This window comes from Astatotilapia calliptera, chromosome 8, assembly GCF_964374335.1.
Source record: "Astatotilapia calliptera chromosome 8, fAstCal68.1, whole genome shotgun sequence".
Taxonomy (NCBI): domain Eukaryota; kingdom Metazoa; phylum Chordata; class Actinopteri; order Cichliformes; family Cichlidae; genus Astatotilapia; species Astatotilapia calliptera.
Genome location: NC_137429.1, coordinates 26,908,021 through 26,922,749, shown reverse-complemented (window position 1 = coordinate 26,922,749; position 14,729 = coordinate 26,908,021). Strand labels below are relative to the sequence as shown.

Below are 14,729 nucleotides of genomic sequence, written 5' to 3'. Positions count from 1 at the left end.
CACTTTTCTCTTTTCATTGGTTAACTTATCTATAAAATGATGAGAAACAGTTTCTGTATCTGTCTGACAGATAATCTTACTCCATGCTAACATTTCAGGACATAAATCTATGCTGGCTGATAACAGGTGTCAGACATTAGATAGACAAAAGAGCTGACCTTTACAGAACAAGAACTTTGTGGTGGCATTATGACATCACTTTGAAAAAGTGCATTGAATAAGCAGGCAGAACTCAATCTTTTGCTCGCACACATTTTCTAACCAGTCATCACCTCCTTTACTAAAAACTTGTCCACGTTAGTTTTTAAGAATGTTATTTTAAATCCACTGAATATTGCCCAAGTATTGTTGTTCTTATATGTTGTTAATTATCCCACAAAAAGACCAAAATCAGTAAGATGTAGTCATGCTATTTTCCTTACTACGAACCCATTGATCACTAATTACTTTGTATACTGAATGTTAATCTATCTGCCTAGACTGCAAAGAACTTTGGGTCATCTGCTGTTAGTTTAGATGTGCCGTATAAATAAAAGTCTTATAATTACACATTTTAGAAGACTTTAAGACGGGAAACTGGTAAAATAAAAAACAAAAAATATGCTACAGAGGCCGGGGTGACATGCAGACTTTTTTTTTTTAATTAAAATTTTTTATTGAAAAACGTTGAATCTCTTTAGCATTTATTTCATCTGCTTATCTACTCGGTGAAGTGGCTGCTGTTACTTCTCTAAATTCTTTTAGTCTTAAAGACTTCTTAGTTAAAGAAACTCTCCAAGGAGGAGCAGCTCAGGAAGCTGCTGTTTTGGGGAAGAGAAAAGCAGCACATCCCGTTCTAATCAGTCTAATTCTACCCCCGGAGACCTGATTGAAGCGTCAATCAGTTTAGGTTTGTTTTCTTAACAAGGTGTTTAAATAAGGCATTTTTATTCAGTTTGAGATTTTAAACCAAATATGGAAGAAATATTAGCTACATGTTAATGTAACCAATCTGGATGTTATTTCTAGGAATAGAAAACGCTGATCAAACGTTCTGGACGACAGGAACTGTGGCACAGAGGACTGGTGTATTTGGCTATTTGTGGAATTTGTTGACTGTTTGTAAAAATCAACTTTAATGACGACTGATTTTTTGATTCTGAATCTTGCAACCAAAATACTTTTAGACTGAGCATCCAGTCTGGATTAAATTGTCATGATATATGCTATTTTTTATTTTTTCACAGATTCACCTGTCTCTATGTTTGACAGTCTATAAAATGGAAGCGGTAATCCTAAAATACCTTGGAAGCCAGCCGACTGTCTTGACAGACAATAAAAAAACAGATACATTTTTTTTTTTAACTCTATCTGTAGTCCTCCTCCTCCCCGGGGTTTCAAACTTCCACTCACATGTGAGCCATGGCGTCCTCAAACAGCACGAGGTTTAGGGTGGCGTTGACCTCATTGTAGCTATCCAGCACCTCCAGCAGAGTTTTACTTAGGCTGCTCCAGGACTCTACGGCCATGTATCTGGCCTCCCCCTGACCATGGGCGAAGTGGCAGTACAGGTTCATCTCTCTGGTCTGCTCCAGAGTCTCCTCCATGTCCTCAGGAGGCACACACGCAAACACACACACACATTTCAGCGATAAACATACATACAGACCCACACACTACCCCTGTCAGCATAACATTAGTGTTAAGCCTAAACAGTCTGGACAGGGACACAGCTGAATATCACAGCTGCGCAGAGGGTGACCTAGTTCATTTTCACTCTGGCAAGTGTTAGGCCCCAAACATTTGACTGGAAAGACTGTGTGTCTGTTCAGCACGCTGGTTTCCTCGGAAAACAAATAGCTGCAGTAGATGTGATGAATTAGACTATTTTTCTACTTTTTTGCAAGCTTACATATTTATCACGTTCAGCTGTAGTATTTAAAGAGACTATAAAAGTCTCTAAACATTGTCTTGTTTGCATGTAAAAATATAGCAGTAAACCATGCTGCATATTGCTCTGTGGCACAGGGGCAAAATGTCATAAGTTTACCTTAGCTGCCAGCTGTGAAAACTATACATGAGCAGGGTTATTCTCTCCCTTCTCCTTCTGTGTGTGTATGTACACATACACTTGTCAGGTTCTTCATTGTGGGATGACTAGTGTGCATGTGATAGAGCTAGGGAGTGCAGTGAGGGAGCAGTGGACAGAAAACCATTAAAATGTTTTCCAATTTGCCAGGCTGACAGCACGGACATGACAGGCAGACCCCCACACCACACTGATTAATATTCTCCCCCAACATTCCTTTTTCTCCTCTCCTCGCTGTGTTGGCCACTGATGTCCAGGTCCAGACACAGAGCAGGCAGCCTAATGATCCCGCACTTCCCTCCCTCCCCAGCCTCCAGCCTCCCGCTCTTGTCTTCCTTCGCTGAACTTTGTAAAACTCTCACCTCATAGAACTTCTTTACTGTGTCTGCCTGCAGCCTATCAAAAAGCTGGAAGTCCTGCTCCTCCACCAGCTTGTCTCTGTAGACCCGGTTCGACTCATGCAGGTAGATTTTCAGCAGGTCTAGGGGGGCTTTCAGACACTCACCGGTACAGAAGAGAATGCCCTGAGCAGGGAAAGGAGGGAGGAAGGTTTCAAGTTTCATTCCGTTTATTCCACAACGAGGAGGGAAACACAGCACACTCACTGCAGGTAAATCAATGGATATTGAGTGGACAAGCTGTTAGGAGGTGTGTCAGATAAAACTAAGAAATATGGGATCACTTTTCTTTCAGCGTGTAGTCTCAAGGGTATTGCTGCGTGCAGAGATGGAAGAGTGACCAAAAAAAGAAATAAATAAATCAGGCACAGACTCCACACATCATTCCCACAGAGACTTTAAACACAAATCTTATGCTCTAACCTACATTTTAATTGGATATCAGTCATTTATTATAAGTTTAATGCACTTTTTCAGATATGTGCTGGTTAACAAAGAATTTCAGATTTCATACATGACCTCCAAGGTATGACAGCAAAGAAGAATTTAATACAAGCCACACTGCAATCCAGCTCCACTCCAGCTCCTATTTACGGTAATGTAATACTGACCTGATCAGTGTTATGTCTGTTCTTATTGATACCAGCTCTGGAATGCACTGGAGGGCTTGCTTCTACTGTCTCCACTGCTGGGTTTCTAAGAAAGCACGTCTCAAGGAGAGGGAGTCGTGCTCAACAGAGCTAGAAACTAACTGCATATGGAAATTTTAGTCCTTTTGGACCATAATGGTACTAACTGAGCTATAATTACTGCCTTGCTGCAATTTACATATTTTACCTGCGCAGACACATATGCACACTGAAGACTTTGCAGGAAGTGTTAAGAGTCTTAAAAATAAAACTTTAGTAGATAAACTGAATATTTAATCCATTGCAGACACGAAAAAGTCAGGTTAAAATCAAAGAACCCCCCCCACCTCAAAACTGGGGGGGATCAGTCTGATTCATCTTCTTTGGACTGTGAATATTTTGAGCAAAACCTGTGTCAATTCAACATGTAAATACAAAGCTATTTGATGAATGAAAATTTTGACAGGCTGATGAGTCAAGTAGCCAAGATTTCAAATAATGACATACGAATGAAGTGTTAGCCTAAAACTGAGCAATCAGATTGCTCTAAATGCTGAATCAGACAGCTTTTTTTCTATTCTTGGCTCCTTCTGATATCACTGAGGGGTATCATGCTATGATTATCTAGGGCATGTGTTTATGAGAGGCAGCCAATCACAAGAAAGTTAGCTTAGAGAGGAGGAAGAAAGCTTAAACTTCTTTAAGAGGCGATGAACTGAGAAGCTACACAAAGGCAAGAAAACAAGGATTATTTTGAAATGTGAATCATGAAAAGCTACTCGAGGTCCAGGAATAAAAACATGGAGGAAATGGAAATGAGCAGAATTAGTCCCTATTAACAGTAAGCTGTGATGCATATCTGTTTTAAATTTTATGGCAATTGGAGACAACTAAAAATATAAACCCCATGGTGGTGTTTAAGGAAAAGTGAGAGCTTATTTCTGGCTATCATCAAGATTCATCTTCTTCTGAGTTTGGCCAGAAGCAGTAATTGCACTCAACAATATCTATAAAACAACTGAGCCAGCATGGCTGAACATGAATGTGTTTTTTTAATTTATTGTTTTTGTGGGTTTTTCTTTTCATCCCTTAGATTAAAACAAAAAAGTCACGACAATGAGCAGATGAGTGTTTGGTGGATGATTGATGATTAATGCATCTCTAGAGAAAGCCAGTGTGATGCGACGGCTTTCCCACGGGGACGCTGACGATGAAGCCAGGCGGATCTCGTAACAGTCTCACCGCGTCACATAACAGGTGCCGTATAGGATGAGAACAGGCTGGAGAGGCGCCCAGGCACTGTTTGTTCCCCTCTGCACAGCGTTACCCAGGAGGCAGCGGCAGAGGCAAGCAGATGCTGTGTGTTTCCAGCCCCAGAACTTATTCTAATCAACAGAATCATCTCCGGGGGTAAAGCCAGCTGAGTCTGATCTGACTCCATATCTGAGCCGGCTGAATGAGACAACTGGCTGCTAAATCCACTGTGTAATTGTGCAGATGGGAGGTGTGCTCTGGGTGTGGATGAGTGTTCTTAAGATGCAAACCTAGCCTGAGTAATGGACACCACTCCGGCTCTACCAAAGTTAAGACGTTTTCCACGAGAATGTGTGAATGATGTCATATTTTTGACTTTTAATAGATCCAGCTCTTTCTACTTCATTTCTTTGTTTAATGGTGTCAATCACGACTCCCCGCATTCATTGTGTACAAGTGTGCTTGAGCAAAACAAAACACCATATGGCACCTAACTCTATATAACAGTAATAATCACAGCCTTAGCTGTTAGCAGTATCACTTGAACAAACTGAGAGCAGACAGAACTTTGTTTTTCTTCTATCCAGCTGACTTTGGCATACTATCTCATCCTCCGTGCCCCTGATCTTTCATTGCTTTGTTCAACTCAGAGGAGAGGGATTAGAGAGCACTTGGTGTCGGCATGTATCTGTCTGTCGTTCTGTCTGCAGCATGCTCGCTTTTCTCGTAGCCTGACAGCTGCTCCAAGCCCCAAACAATGCTTCCCCTGCTAACAAATGCACCCAGCTGACTATCTACAGAACATCATGCAGACATATTGTGTAGTCAGTACAGTTTGGCTTTGGTCTCTCTGCACCATCGTGTATTCTCTTTCTCTCCCTAGTCTCTGTCCTCCTCTTCCACTCCACATCCATCTTTCCCCCCGTCTCCTCCCTCGCCTCTCGAGCGTCGAGGAGCTCATTTAGGCTGACGTGGAGAAGACAAGCCCATGGATATGCCCGCTGGTCATGGCAGAGAACGAACGCTGGCAAACGGAGCTCTTTGACAATGCTCCCAGTCGGACGGCAAACTGTTTGTCTAGCCCTATTAGTGGAATTTGGCTACTGTACTTCACTTATAGTGCGTTTAATTTAACATCCGCAGGGTGGAATGATCAAACTAAAGCCCAGGAAAACTGAAGATTTATGGAGACAATGTGTCTGCTCTCTGTCTACTCGCCAACTTTTTTAAGGACAGGGTACTTTAAAAAGTTGGCGAGTAAAGGAAGGTAAAGTTTAGAAAGTATTAGCTCCTGTTAACTATTCAGCAACCTCCACTAACCTTAGAACTTTGCCAGCAAACAGCAACAATCTTCTCAAGATGCAGCCTTGACTGTTTTGTGGACCCGCTCCTTTTGTCATTTTCAAAAACACCTTTACACAGACCACTGCAAGCTCCCACAGAGCTTCTAAGCTTGACTTTCTGCCTCATTAGTGTTGATTATAATGAGACAGCTTCCTCTGGCTACATCTCCAAGTTTTGAAGAAAAGAGGAAAAAATCAATTACAAAAAAAGTCCTCCAATTATCTCAGCTGAGGCAAACATCTGAAACATCAAGCTAGTAAATACTGACTGACAACTATTTAGGCCTCATAGCTGAAATGAGAGGAAACGTTTGTACTGTCAAGCCAAATACTTTCCCACTTTTGAAGGTGTAAAAGCACAGAGGTATGGCTGGGAAAATACTGCCGAGGCAGAGCTGTAAGCTAAGAGGTTTCTCGCCTCTACCCACCTGTCCTCGGGTCTTTGCGGCGAGAACTGAGTAAAAAAAAAAACTTCAAATAAGCTCCAGGAGTCCATTTTCTGGCTTTCTTTACATTTCCTCTCAGGATGGGGAGAGGAGACAGCTTTGACATTGTTTCCTCTTTGTGGTTATTAGATGTCCGATCTCGCTGTGCAGACCAATTAAAAAAAAAAAGATTTTGATGAAAGAGGCAGAATGGCTTATTTAAACACTAGCTTCAAAGTGTTGTGGTGCAATTTAATTCCCAACTTTTTGACGGCAGTGATGTGTGTGATCTAGGACCTAGAAGCTAAGTCTTTAGGTGGTCAGGGCGAGTGCATTGGCAAGGACGATAAGTAGGCTTTAATCTTAAAGTGCAGAAGGCTCAGCATACTTCATCTGACAATCTGGTCTAAAAAGAGTCTCTCCTTGTGACGGCTGAACACTGACATTGCATCTACATCATGCAGTGATTTGCCAGGTGTGGTGGGATGGTTTAAAAACTTTATCTGGCTCTCTCTTTTCTTTCTTTCCTTAAACTCAGTGAGGCCTACCACATTATCTGTTATAGAAAAGTACCGTAACCCAGTGATGTAGGACTGTATGAATTTTGGCATCTAATATTGCTCTCTTCAGTGTTTGGCAATGCTAAAATATTTTTGTACTGTGTACTTGTCTATTCACTAAGTGTTGGTATTTTATCAATGCCTGAAGGTCTAGCTATTCTAGCTTCTTGAGTTGCTGTTTCGAGCCCTCCAGTGTGCAGCACAGAGCTGTCTTTACCATTCTTGTTTCTGGTGAGATAACTAAAGACACTCCCACATCTCCACATCACAGTGGTGTCCCCACTGGTTTTGCTGTTCTTCGATCCACACCATCCTTGGCGTGGGTCACAATAAACGGGAATAATAACTTTCCATCCACCCATAAATGAACAGCACATGAGGGTGCTGAAGCCTTTCCCGGTTGTAATAAGACAAAAGACAGGATACACCCTGGACACCCATTCATTAACATTCACCTACGGCTAATTTAGAATCACATGTAACATGAAAGTCTTTGGATTGTGAAAACCAGAATTCCTAAAGCAGACCCACACAAGCACACAGAGGAACTGCAAACTCAGCTGGTCACCAGGTTCAAACCTCACTGTGAATCGTAAGCACTGCATCACCACTTAAAGGAAAATCTTGATATTGTGACAAATATGCACAAATAACAATATTGCACATAGCTGCGTTCCTTTTTGTATGCTTTTATACAGTTACACTTGGAGACTCTCCTGCTGCCTCCCTGCACTTACATTTTGTGCTCAATGAATTTGAACTTGTCTACATTCTTCTGGGGCAGTGAAAGTTGTCACTTGAGGTCCATCATGTACCAGTCATTCTGAACCACACGACGTGCTTGGCAGACCACAGGCAGATGATTGCTGTCCTTTTAAGCTTTTGCTAATGGCCTTTTTGGATTCAGCTGCTATTTTGATTTTGATTGCTGGTATTTTTGGGCAGTTTTTGCTTTTAACTGACCGGCTTTGTTTGTCATGTTTGTGAGTTTTGCTTGCCCAAACTCTGGAGTGAAATTTCAGCCTATATGAAAAAAAAATCAGGATTAGAAAAGAATCTAAACTAGCGTAGTTTCACACCTATATATTCTGCACAGTGAAAAACTCAGTTGGACCTCAGTTGGTCCTCTGTAAACTCCAAGCTAAAATTATGAAAACTCTAGTTCCTATAGCTCAGTGGCTTAAAGCATTAATTATACAACGGAGGGTGTTAAATGAGAGCCTGCCCTCCATGAAACCGTGGAGGATTCTGACAGAAATATTGCCCCAAAAGCTTCTCCCCTGACAGCTACAGCGCTCTGATATTATATTCATTTAAATACATTAAATCATCACTAACACCCGTGGAAGTGCAAATCCATTCTATTTTCTGTTACACTTATTTCAGACTTATTTCTGGCTTTCAGACTCAGCTCTTAAATCAATAATCATTTAGATGAGAAATTAGTGATAGAAGCCTGGCTCTACCCGCATGGGAAGCAGAGCCGTAGAAACAGAAAGGAGCAAGTTAAAAGGAGTGATGTGGAAAAAAGCTCCCAACTTTATGGAGGTAACTTCTTGCCTTTCGTTGTGAGAAGTTTAGCTTGAGGTCATACCTCTCAAATCATTTCTGCATGGATAAATCCTTCTGGTGTATGTGTTCAGTACCTGGAAAATGTTGGAGAGGTCTCGCAAGTTAAAGATGTAGTGGAACTTGACTGCGGTGGGGAGGAAGGCGGAGGAGACGCGCTGGTGCAAGGCCAGGGCTAACTGCACAAGGGTGGAGCAGCTTTTCTGCAGGGCAGCACTGAAACCCTCTCCTCTCAGGTGCTGAGACAGAATGGAGGTGTAGATGGTGCTCAGGGCCTCGGCTCCGGGAAACGACAGGGCAAAAACTGAGAAGTGGCGCTATAGAGGGGGGCAGAGCATAAAGGAGGCAAGAGTAAACACATGTTTGTCACTTATTATGCAGTCGGTTTGTTTCCAGAATGAAACCAAGGGTCACCTTGTGGGTGTTTGCAGCAATAAGTGAAGAAAGGCTGTCACCCAGTCAAGAATGACTTTAGAATTTAAATATGACAGGGTGAATGTCTGGGTGTACAAAGTGTGTGACTCCAGGTCAGTCAGAGTTTGTGTCTGTAAACAAAAGTCATTTTTAATCTAACTGCAGAGGACAAGGTCAGAAATAATCTGCATTTAGCCAAGTACCAAAACTTTCATTTATTAAACAAAAATGTCCCTCATTCTATTGGATGTCTGCTGCTCCACAACAAGATAAAGAAAATTAAGTGCTGTGAGAAATTATCGTCACTCAAATTTTAATATTAGACAAAGATAACCCAAATGAATACTAAATGCAGTTGGTAAATAATTTCATTTATAAGGAGGGAAAACAAGCGTGTAATCAAACACAAGTAATCAAAGTCCAGACTTAAATCTGATAGAGATGTGTTGTCATGACCTTAAACAGGCCCTTCATGCTCAAAAATCCTCCTGTGGTTGAAATAAGACAATTCTGCAAAGAAGAGTGGGCCAAAGTTCCCCCACAGCAATGTGAAAGACTCATTGCCAGTTATCGCAAATGCTTGATTGCAATTCGCTGCCAAGGGTGACACAACCAGTAATTAGGTTTATAGGACAATTACATTTTCCCATAGGGCCTGCTAGGTTTGTAAAGCTTTTTTCCCCACTTAATAAATTGAAATATTTCCTGGAGCAGCAAGTGTATTTTACTCCACAGTTAAAAAACAGTCCCTAGAAACATTAGTATTTACACCTGCTCTCTCATTCCACAAAGTTCGTTTTTAAAAAACATCAGAGACAGACGGAGTGTTTTACTCTCCTACCTATCATGTCTGCAGCACTGATAGTACAACTGCTGGAAATCTCTCCTGCTGAATCACCTCCTCCTGGCCCTAATAAAGTACACTAAATACCTTCAGATCGTTGATCTCTCTCTTCTTTAACGCTGTAGCCATGTACCAAAGTTTGTCCCCCAACCTCTTCATTGCAGGCATGTCTCACTAACTTTTCTACAAGCTGTTTCAGTGTAATGACAAGCGGCACCCTGACCTACCGTCATCTGTTCTTTTTCTACCAGAGGAAGCAATCGCAACAGTATCGAAAAGAATTCAGTCCAACAATCTTCCTACAGTTGAGCATTACACTCTGGACCTGAATGTTCTGTGAGAACGTTTTGATGTTCATGTTAAAGTCCTTTTAAATTGGAGTCTGCAGCATTGTTCTCTTATCTAAGCCCTGCAGCTGTTGATCTACTCCTTCAGATGTTAGATATGATGCTAGCCACAAAATCATTTAGTGACAATATGGCAAACAATGCTCAAACGACAACTAATTGATGTCAGTCTCACTCTGTGTTTTGATTCTTTCACTTATTAAATTCTTGATCTTTGACAGATGTTTGTTTTGCCACATTTACCTGTCTATCCTCTCATTCTCACATATGTATTCTGTCTTGATTCCGCTCTTCTCTCCAAAGCATGCCTCCACCTTCATCAACACACTGAAAGCAAACATTATATCAACTGGACCAGCCCCCTTTCTGTTCTTCATGCACTTCAAAGCTGCCCTCACTTCTGCTTACTAATCCTCTGAACATTTTCTTTATTCAGCTCCACTCTTTCATATGTACATTTCCATCTGTATCCTTAATCTTCCTGGCCAGCTGCATATCTTTTCCAGCTCAGTTTCTGTGCCTCACCAATTGTTACAGGTCCTTTTCTCTTTCCTTATGTCCAGCCTCACGTATAACTCGCCATAATCCTTTAACCACCTCTCTCTTTGCCGTATACCAAGCCTCCCAGTAGTCCTGTCTACTTTCTTCATCTCTGCTTGTTCCACTTTTTATTTGCCAGCATCTTCTTTTAAATAATCCTTTACTTCCTTATTCCACCAATTCCATTCCAAGTCTCCTGTCCTATTTTCTCTGTGCAGAAAATACACTAAACACCTTCTTGGCAGGTTCCCTCACCACTTCAGCTGTACTTTCACAGTCTTCTGATAACTTTTCCCTACCACCCAGAGCCCGTCTCAGCTCCTCCCTGAACTCTGCACAATATTAGTAACAGTAAAGCAAGTAGAATAAAATTTTATTTTTATAGCACCTTTCGAGACAAAGCTCATAAAGTGCTTCACAACCGAGCCAGAGCATTAAAATCACATAAATAAATATTTATTTTTCAACTACCACCCTTTAATCATTGCGTCTACTTTCCCTCGCTTCCTCTTCTTGATTTCCAAAGCTAACATCCGAGGTTGCCTAGCTACACTCTCCTCTGACACCACCTTGCAGTCTCCTATCTTTTTTACACTGCACCTTCTGCAGAGGATGTAGTTTACCTCCCACCACTCTTATATGTTATCCTGTTTTCCACACTCTTTCTGAAATATGTGTCCAACACAGCCATTTCCATCCTTTTAGCAAAATCCACTGCTATCGGCCTGTTTACATTCCTCTCCTTAACCTACCCAACAGCTCCTCGTCATCTTTGTTCACTTCATGTCCACTGAAGTCTGGTCCAGTCACCACTCTCAGTCCACTAGTGATACTCTCTACCACTTCATTCAACTTACTCCAGGAGTCCTCTTTCTCTTCTAACTGACATCTAACTCACAGGGCACATCCAGTGACAACATTCACCCTTCAATTTCCAGCTTCTAACTTCTGATCCTGTTTGGCACTCTTTACCTTTATAACACTATTCACACTATTCCTACTCAACTTCATATCTACACCATGACAGAACAGTTTGAATCTACCTCCAACGCTCTTGGCCTTGCGTCCCTTCCCAATAATACATCTATTGTCTTTCATTCCACTCTGGCTGCAACCTCCTTCTTAACCTTTCATCTCTATTATTTTCTAGTGGATGGTTCCCCGTTTTACATATGGTCTCAGATTAGGCATGGCAGTGCAGAGTCAAACGGCTTTCCCTGGGACATAACATAGAGGACTCTGTCCTCCCACAGTTTTACTGCTCTTTTGACATTGCTTTTACTGAGACTGTAACTGAAACAACTAGATTCATACAGCAGAGACAGATAGACAACTGTGAACATGGAAAACAACTCTTCAAAGCATCAAACGAGTTAGTTTTTCTAATGGTTGTAAAACATTTCTATCACGACTGTTTGTGCATGCTTTACATAAATGTTATAAATGCCTCTTTGAAGTCATCTTTACATCCCTTTGTAAAGCATTATAAATTACCTTGTGTCTGAATAGTGCTACACGAATAAATTTGACTAGTGTTGTAGTAAATAGACCTAGGCACTTTGCAGTTGTCGAGTTGATCACAAATGCTGACAGAAAATATTCTATAGTCAAACAATGAACCCAAGCACACCAGCAAGTTAACGAAAGAGAGGCCAAAATAGAAGCAAGGTGTTGCAGTGGCCCAGTCAAGCCTACATCTTAATCCATGTGGAATCAGTCGGTAGGACCTCAATAAACAAAAGTTTCGCCATAACGATGCCATTAATAAAGTTATACAGAACATTATTACTGCACCTAAGCTACTGAATGGGGTGTGCATTTTCTTTTACTTTAGACTGAAACCAATGTATTTTAAAAACTAGCAGCTTGATGTGACCCAGCTGTGATGTTGCTCTGCTACATTTGTTGGAGACAGGGCTGGATAAACCTGACATCACAGCAAAGCATGTAATAGACACGCTGGCTGGATATACTGTAAATAATGGAATTGGAGCTGCTCTGCTGGAAAAACTATGTGATGATATGGTTTTTAAAATTACCCACATCGTTTTTCTGTATTGTATATTAAAAATACCAAACAATATGCCTACACTTCTGCTATATCTGTGAATCAGTACTGAATGGTGACTTGTAATATCACATTACAAAGTCCTCATCATGCTGCACACTGGCTTGTTATGTTTCTAATACTATATATTTGCAGAAGTTGTTTGCAACTTCTTTAACTCTGACCCTGAAATCTTCTGTAGTATAGCCCCTCTGTACGGCAGAAAGCCACATGAATGTATATTGGGATATTTTCTTTTTTTCTTTTCTAATTTCTTACATTAGATTAGTTGTGTGTGTGATAACGCAAAGCCACACAAATAGGCAAGAATAAATGCGGCACCACCCTCAGGCAAACCAGTCTAATTTTCTAAATGCTGAATTATAATGTTGAGAAATGATGGAGTTAACGCTTCCTGAAAGTTTTGTCAAAATCTAATCAACTCTGCATGAAGGAACAGACAAATTAACAAAGAGAGAAACAAACAATTTGGCAAATTCACAAGGAAGAAATAAATGACTGTAAAACAGCATATTTAGATTAACTTAGTCCTAGACTAAAAGTAAAGGTCAGTGAAAAGGGTTTAGGACTGGGCTAAATTCACATCTGCTAAACTTGTCGATAATGGTTCTGAATTCAAACTCAGAAAGCAAATTTAAAGAAAAACTGATAACGTGTGAGATGTAGTGCACGTGAAACCTCAGCAGCGAGTTGCATAACCAGTGGATCACAGCGTGCTGGGAGGCCGAATGTGTGTGTGTGTGTGTACCTGTAACCGTGGATTTATGGTGAAGCTGCCAGCTGTGGGGTTCATGCAGGACACGTATTGAACGTTGTGTATTTCCTTCAGAAGCAGCTTATTACGCTCATACCTGGGAGTCCACACACACATGCAGAAAAAAATCACTCTTTAACAGTCTTGCATGCAGAAAAATACTCATGCCCCCTGTCTCTAATACACACACACACACACACCCACACACACTTTTGCAGATATGGACGCCTCAGCTCCCACTTAAGCTGGCGTGGCACAGCAGCATCCTCCTTCCTCTAAATTTCATACCTGAAATCCTCCTAGCATATCTCTAATGGGCTGACCGTGTCTAAGCCAGTTAGCCTGTGTCTGACGCAGTGGAACCATGTTCAGAATGGCTTCACTGTGTCAGAGAGATGAGCAACAAAATCCTTTTAAGGCGAATCACACAAGCCTGCTCCCACATTTGACTTTTGACACTCATAAAAGTTGTAGCATATTGATACTAAGGCAGGGATTTCTGTGAATACTAAAATGAGGGAGTTTTCAGAGGAAAGCTGCGAATTATTAACATTTCACAGCTATCAGCTACTGGCACTCAATTATCTGAATGATCCCTTTATCTGTTAATACAGGGAGAAATTGTCAAAACTGTCCATCATTTGAGCAATTAAAGCGGTGCTGATGTAGCATTTTCTGAAAATCACCTCTGACAGCACAACCTATAAGTATAATGTTCCTCTTTCAAGCAGCACGTGTATATTCTCTCCCATACATGTGTGGATACTGCACAGCTACATGATAAATGACAGCGCCTTACCAGTGGTTGTAGTCCATGTGTTGGCGTATTAGTGTGTGAGGCTGAACCGTGCCATATGCATCCACCTCAGGCATGTTCATGTCGTCTATGAAGTAGATCAGTCTTCTGCTGCCTGGGGGTCCGTAGTTGCGCCCTGCTTTCTTCTCAAGGGGTTTTTCTAACACAGCTGTGCGGGAGATGAATGAAAGAGCAGACAGCAGAAAGAGGAAAATCAGCACAGAGGAAACTGTAACTGAAAAACAGCATTTACAGAGTAGCTTCGAATCTGGGAGTTGGGGTCATTTTGACTTTAGAAGAACACCCAAGGCAATGATAACTAATATGTAAGAAAAATTATTCCACTATACGAAATATAATTTTCTATTATTCTCTTTTTGCTGTTTTAGTATTTTTAACTTTTTAGGTCTCAGTGTGATTTACAATAAAAGAAGAAAAAAAAGAAAAATATTAATTGACATTTCAAGTGAGCTGCAACATGCAAAGAGCAGTTAGACATTTCTGTGTGTTAAGCACTGACAAGAAAAAGACACAAGGACACAGGGTACAGGCACTAAAGCAGTCTGAGGTGTCCCAATATGGAAAATAAAGATTCGGATCAGCAGCATTACCCATGCTACATTTGCATGGATGTACGTATGTATTTCTTTTGATAAACTGTATCTTCAACCTTCGGAGGCCCAAGTTGTCATGACGACTCTGACACTAACTCTAAGGCAA

General features: G+C 41.1%; 1 protein-coding gene across 1 annotated transcript in view; it reads right to left on the bottom strand.

The window, feature by feature from the left end:
- dnah9 (dynein, axonemal, heavy chain 9) overlaps positions 1-14,729 on the bottom strand; it is a 196,292-nt gene that overhangs the window by 113,773 nt on the left and 67,790 nt on the right. Inside the window, 5 exon segments of the mRNA XM_080305671.1 lie at positions 1,393-1,577; positions 2,431-2,592; positions 8,324-8,563; positions 13,208-13,310; positions 14,013-14,178. Coding sequence (XP_080161797.1) covers positions 1,393-1,577; positions 2,431-2,592; positions 8,324-8,563; positions 13,208-13,310; positions 14,013-14,178 — 856 coding nt within the window.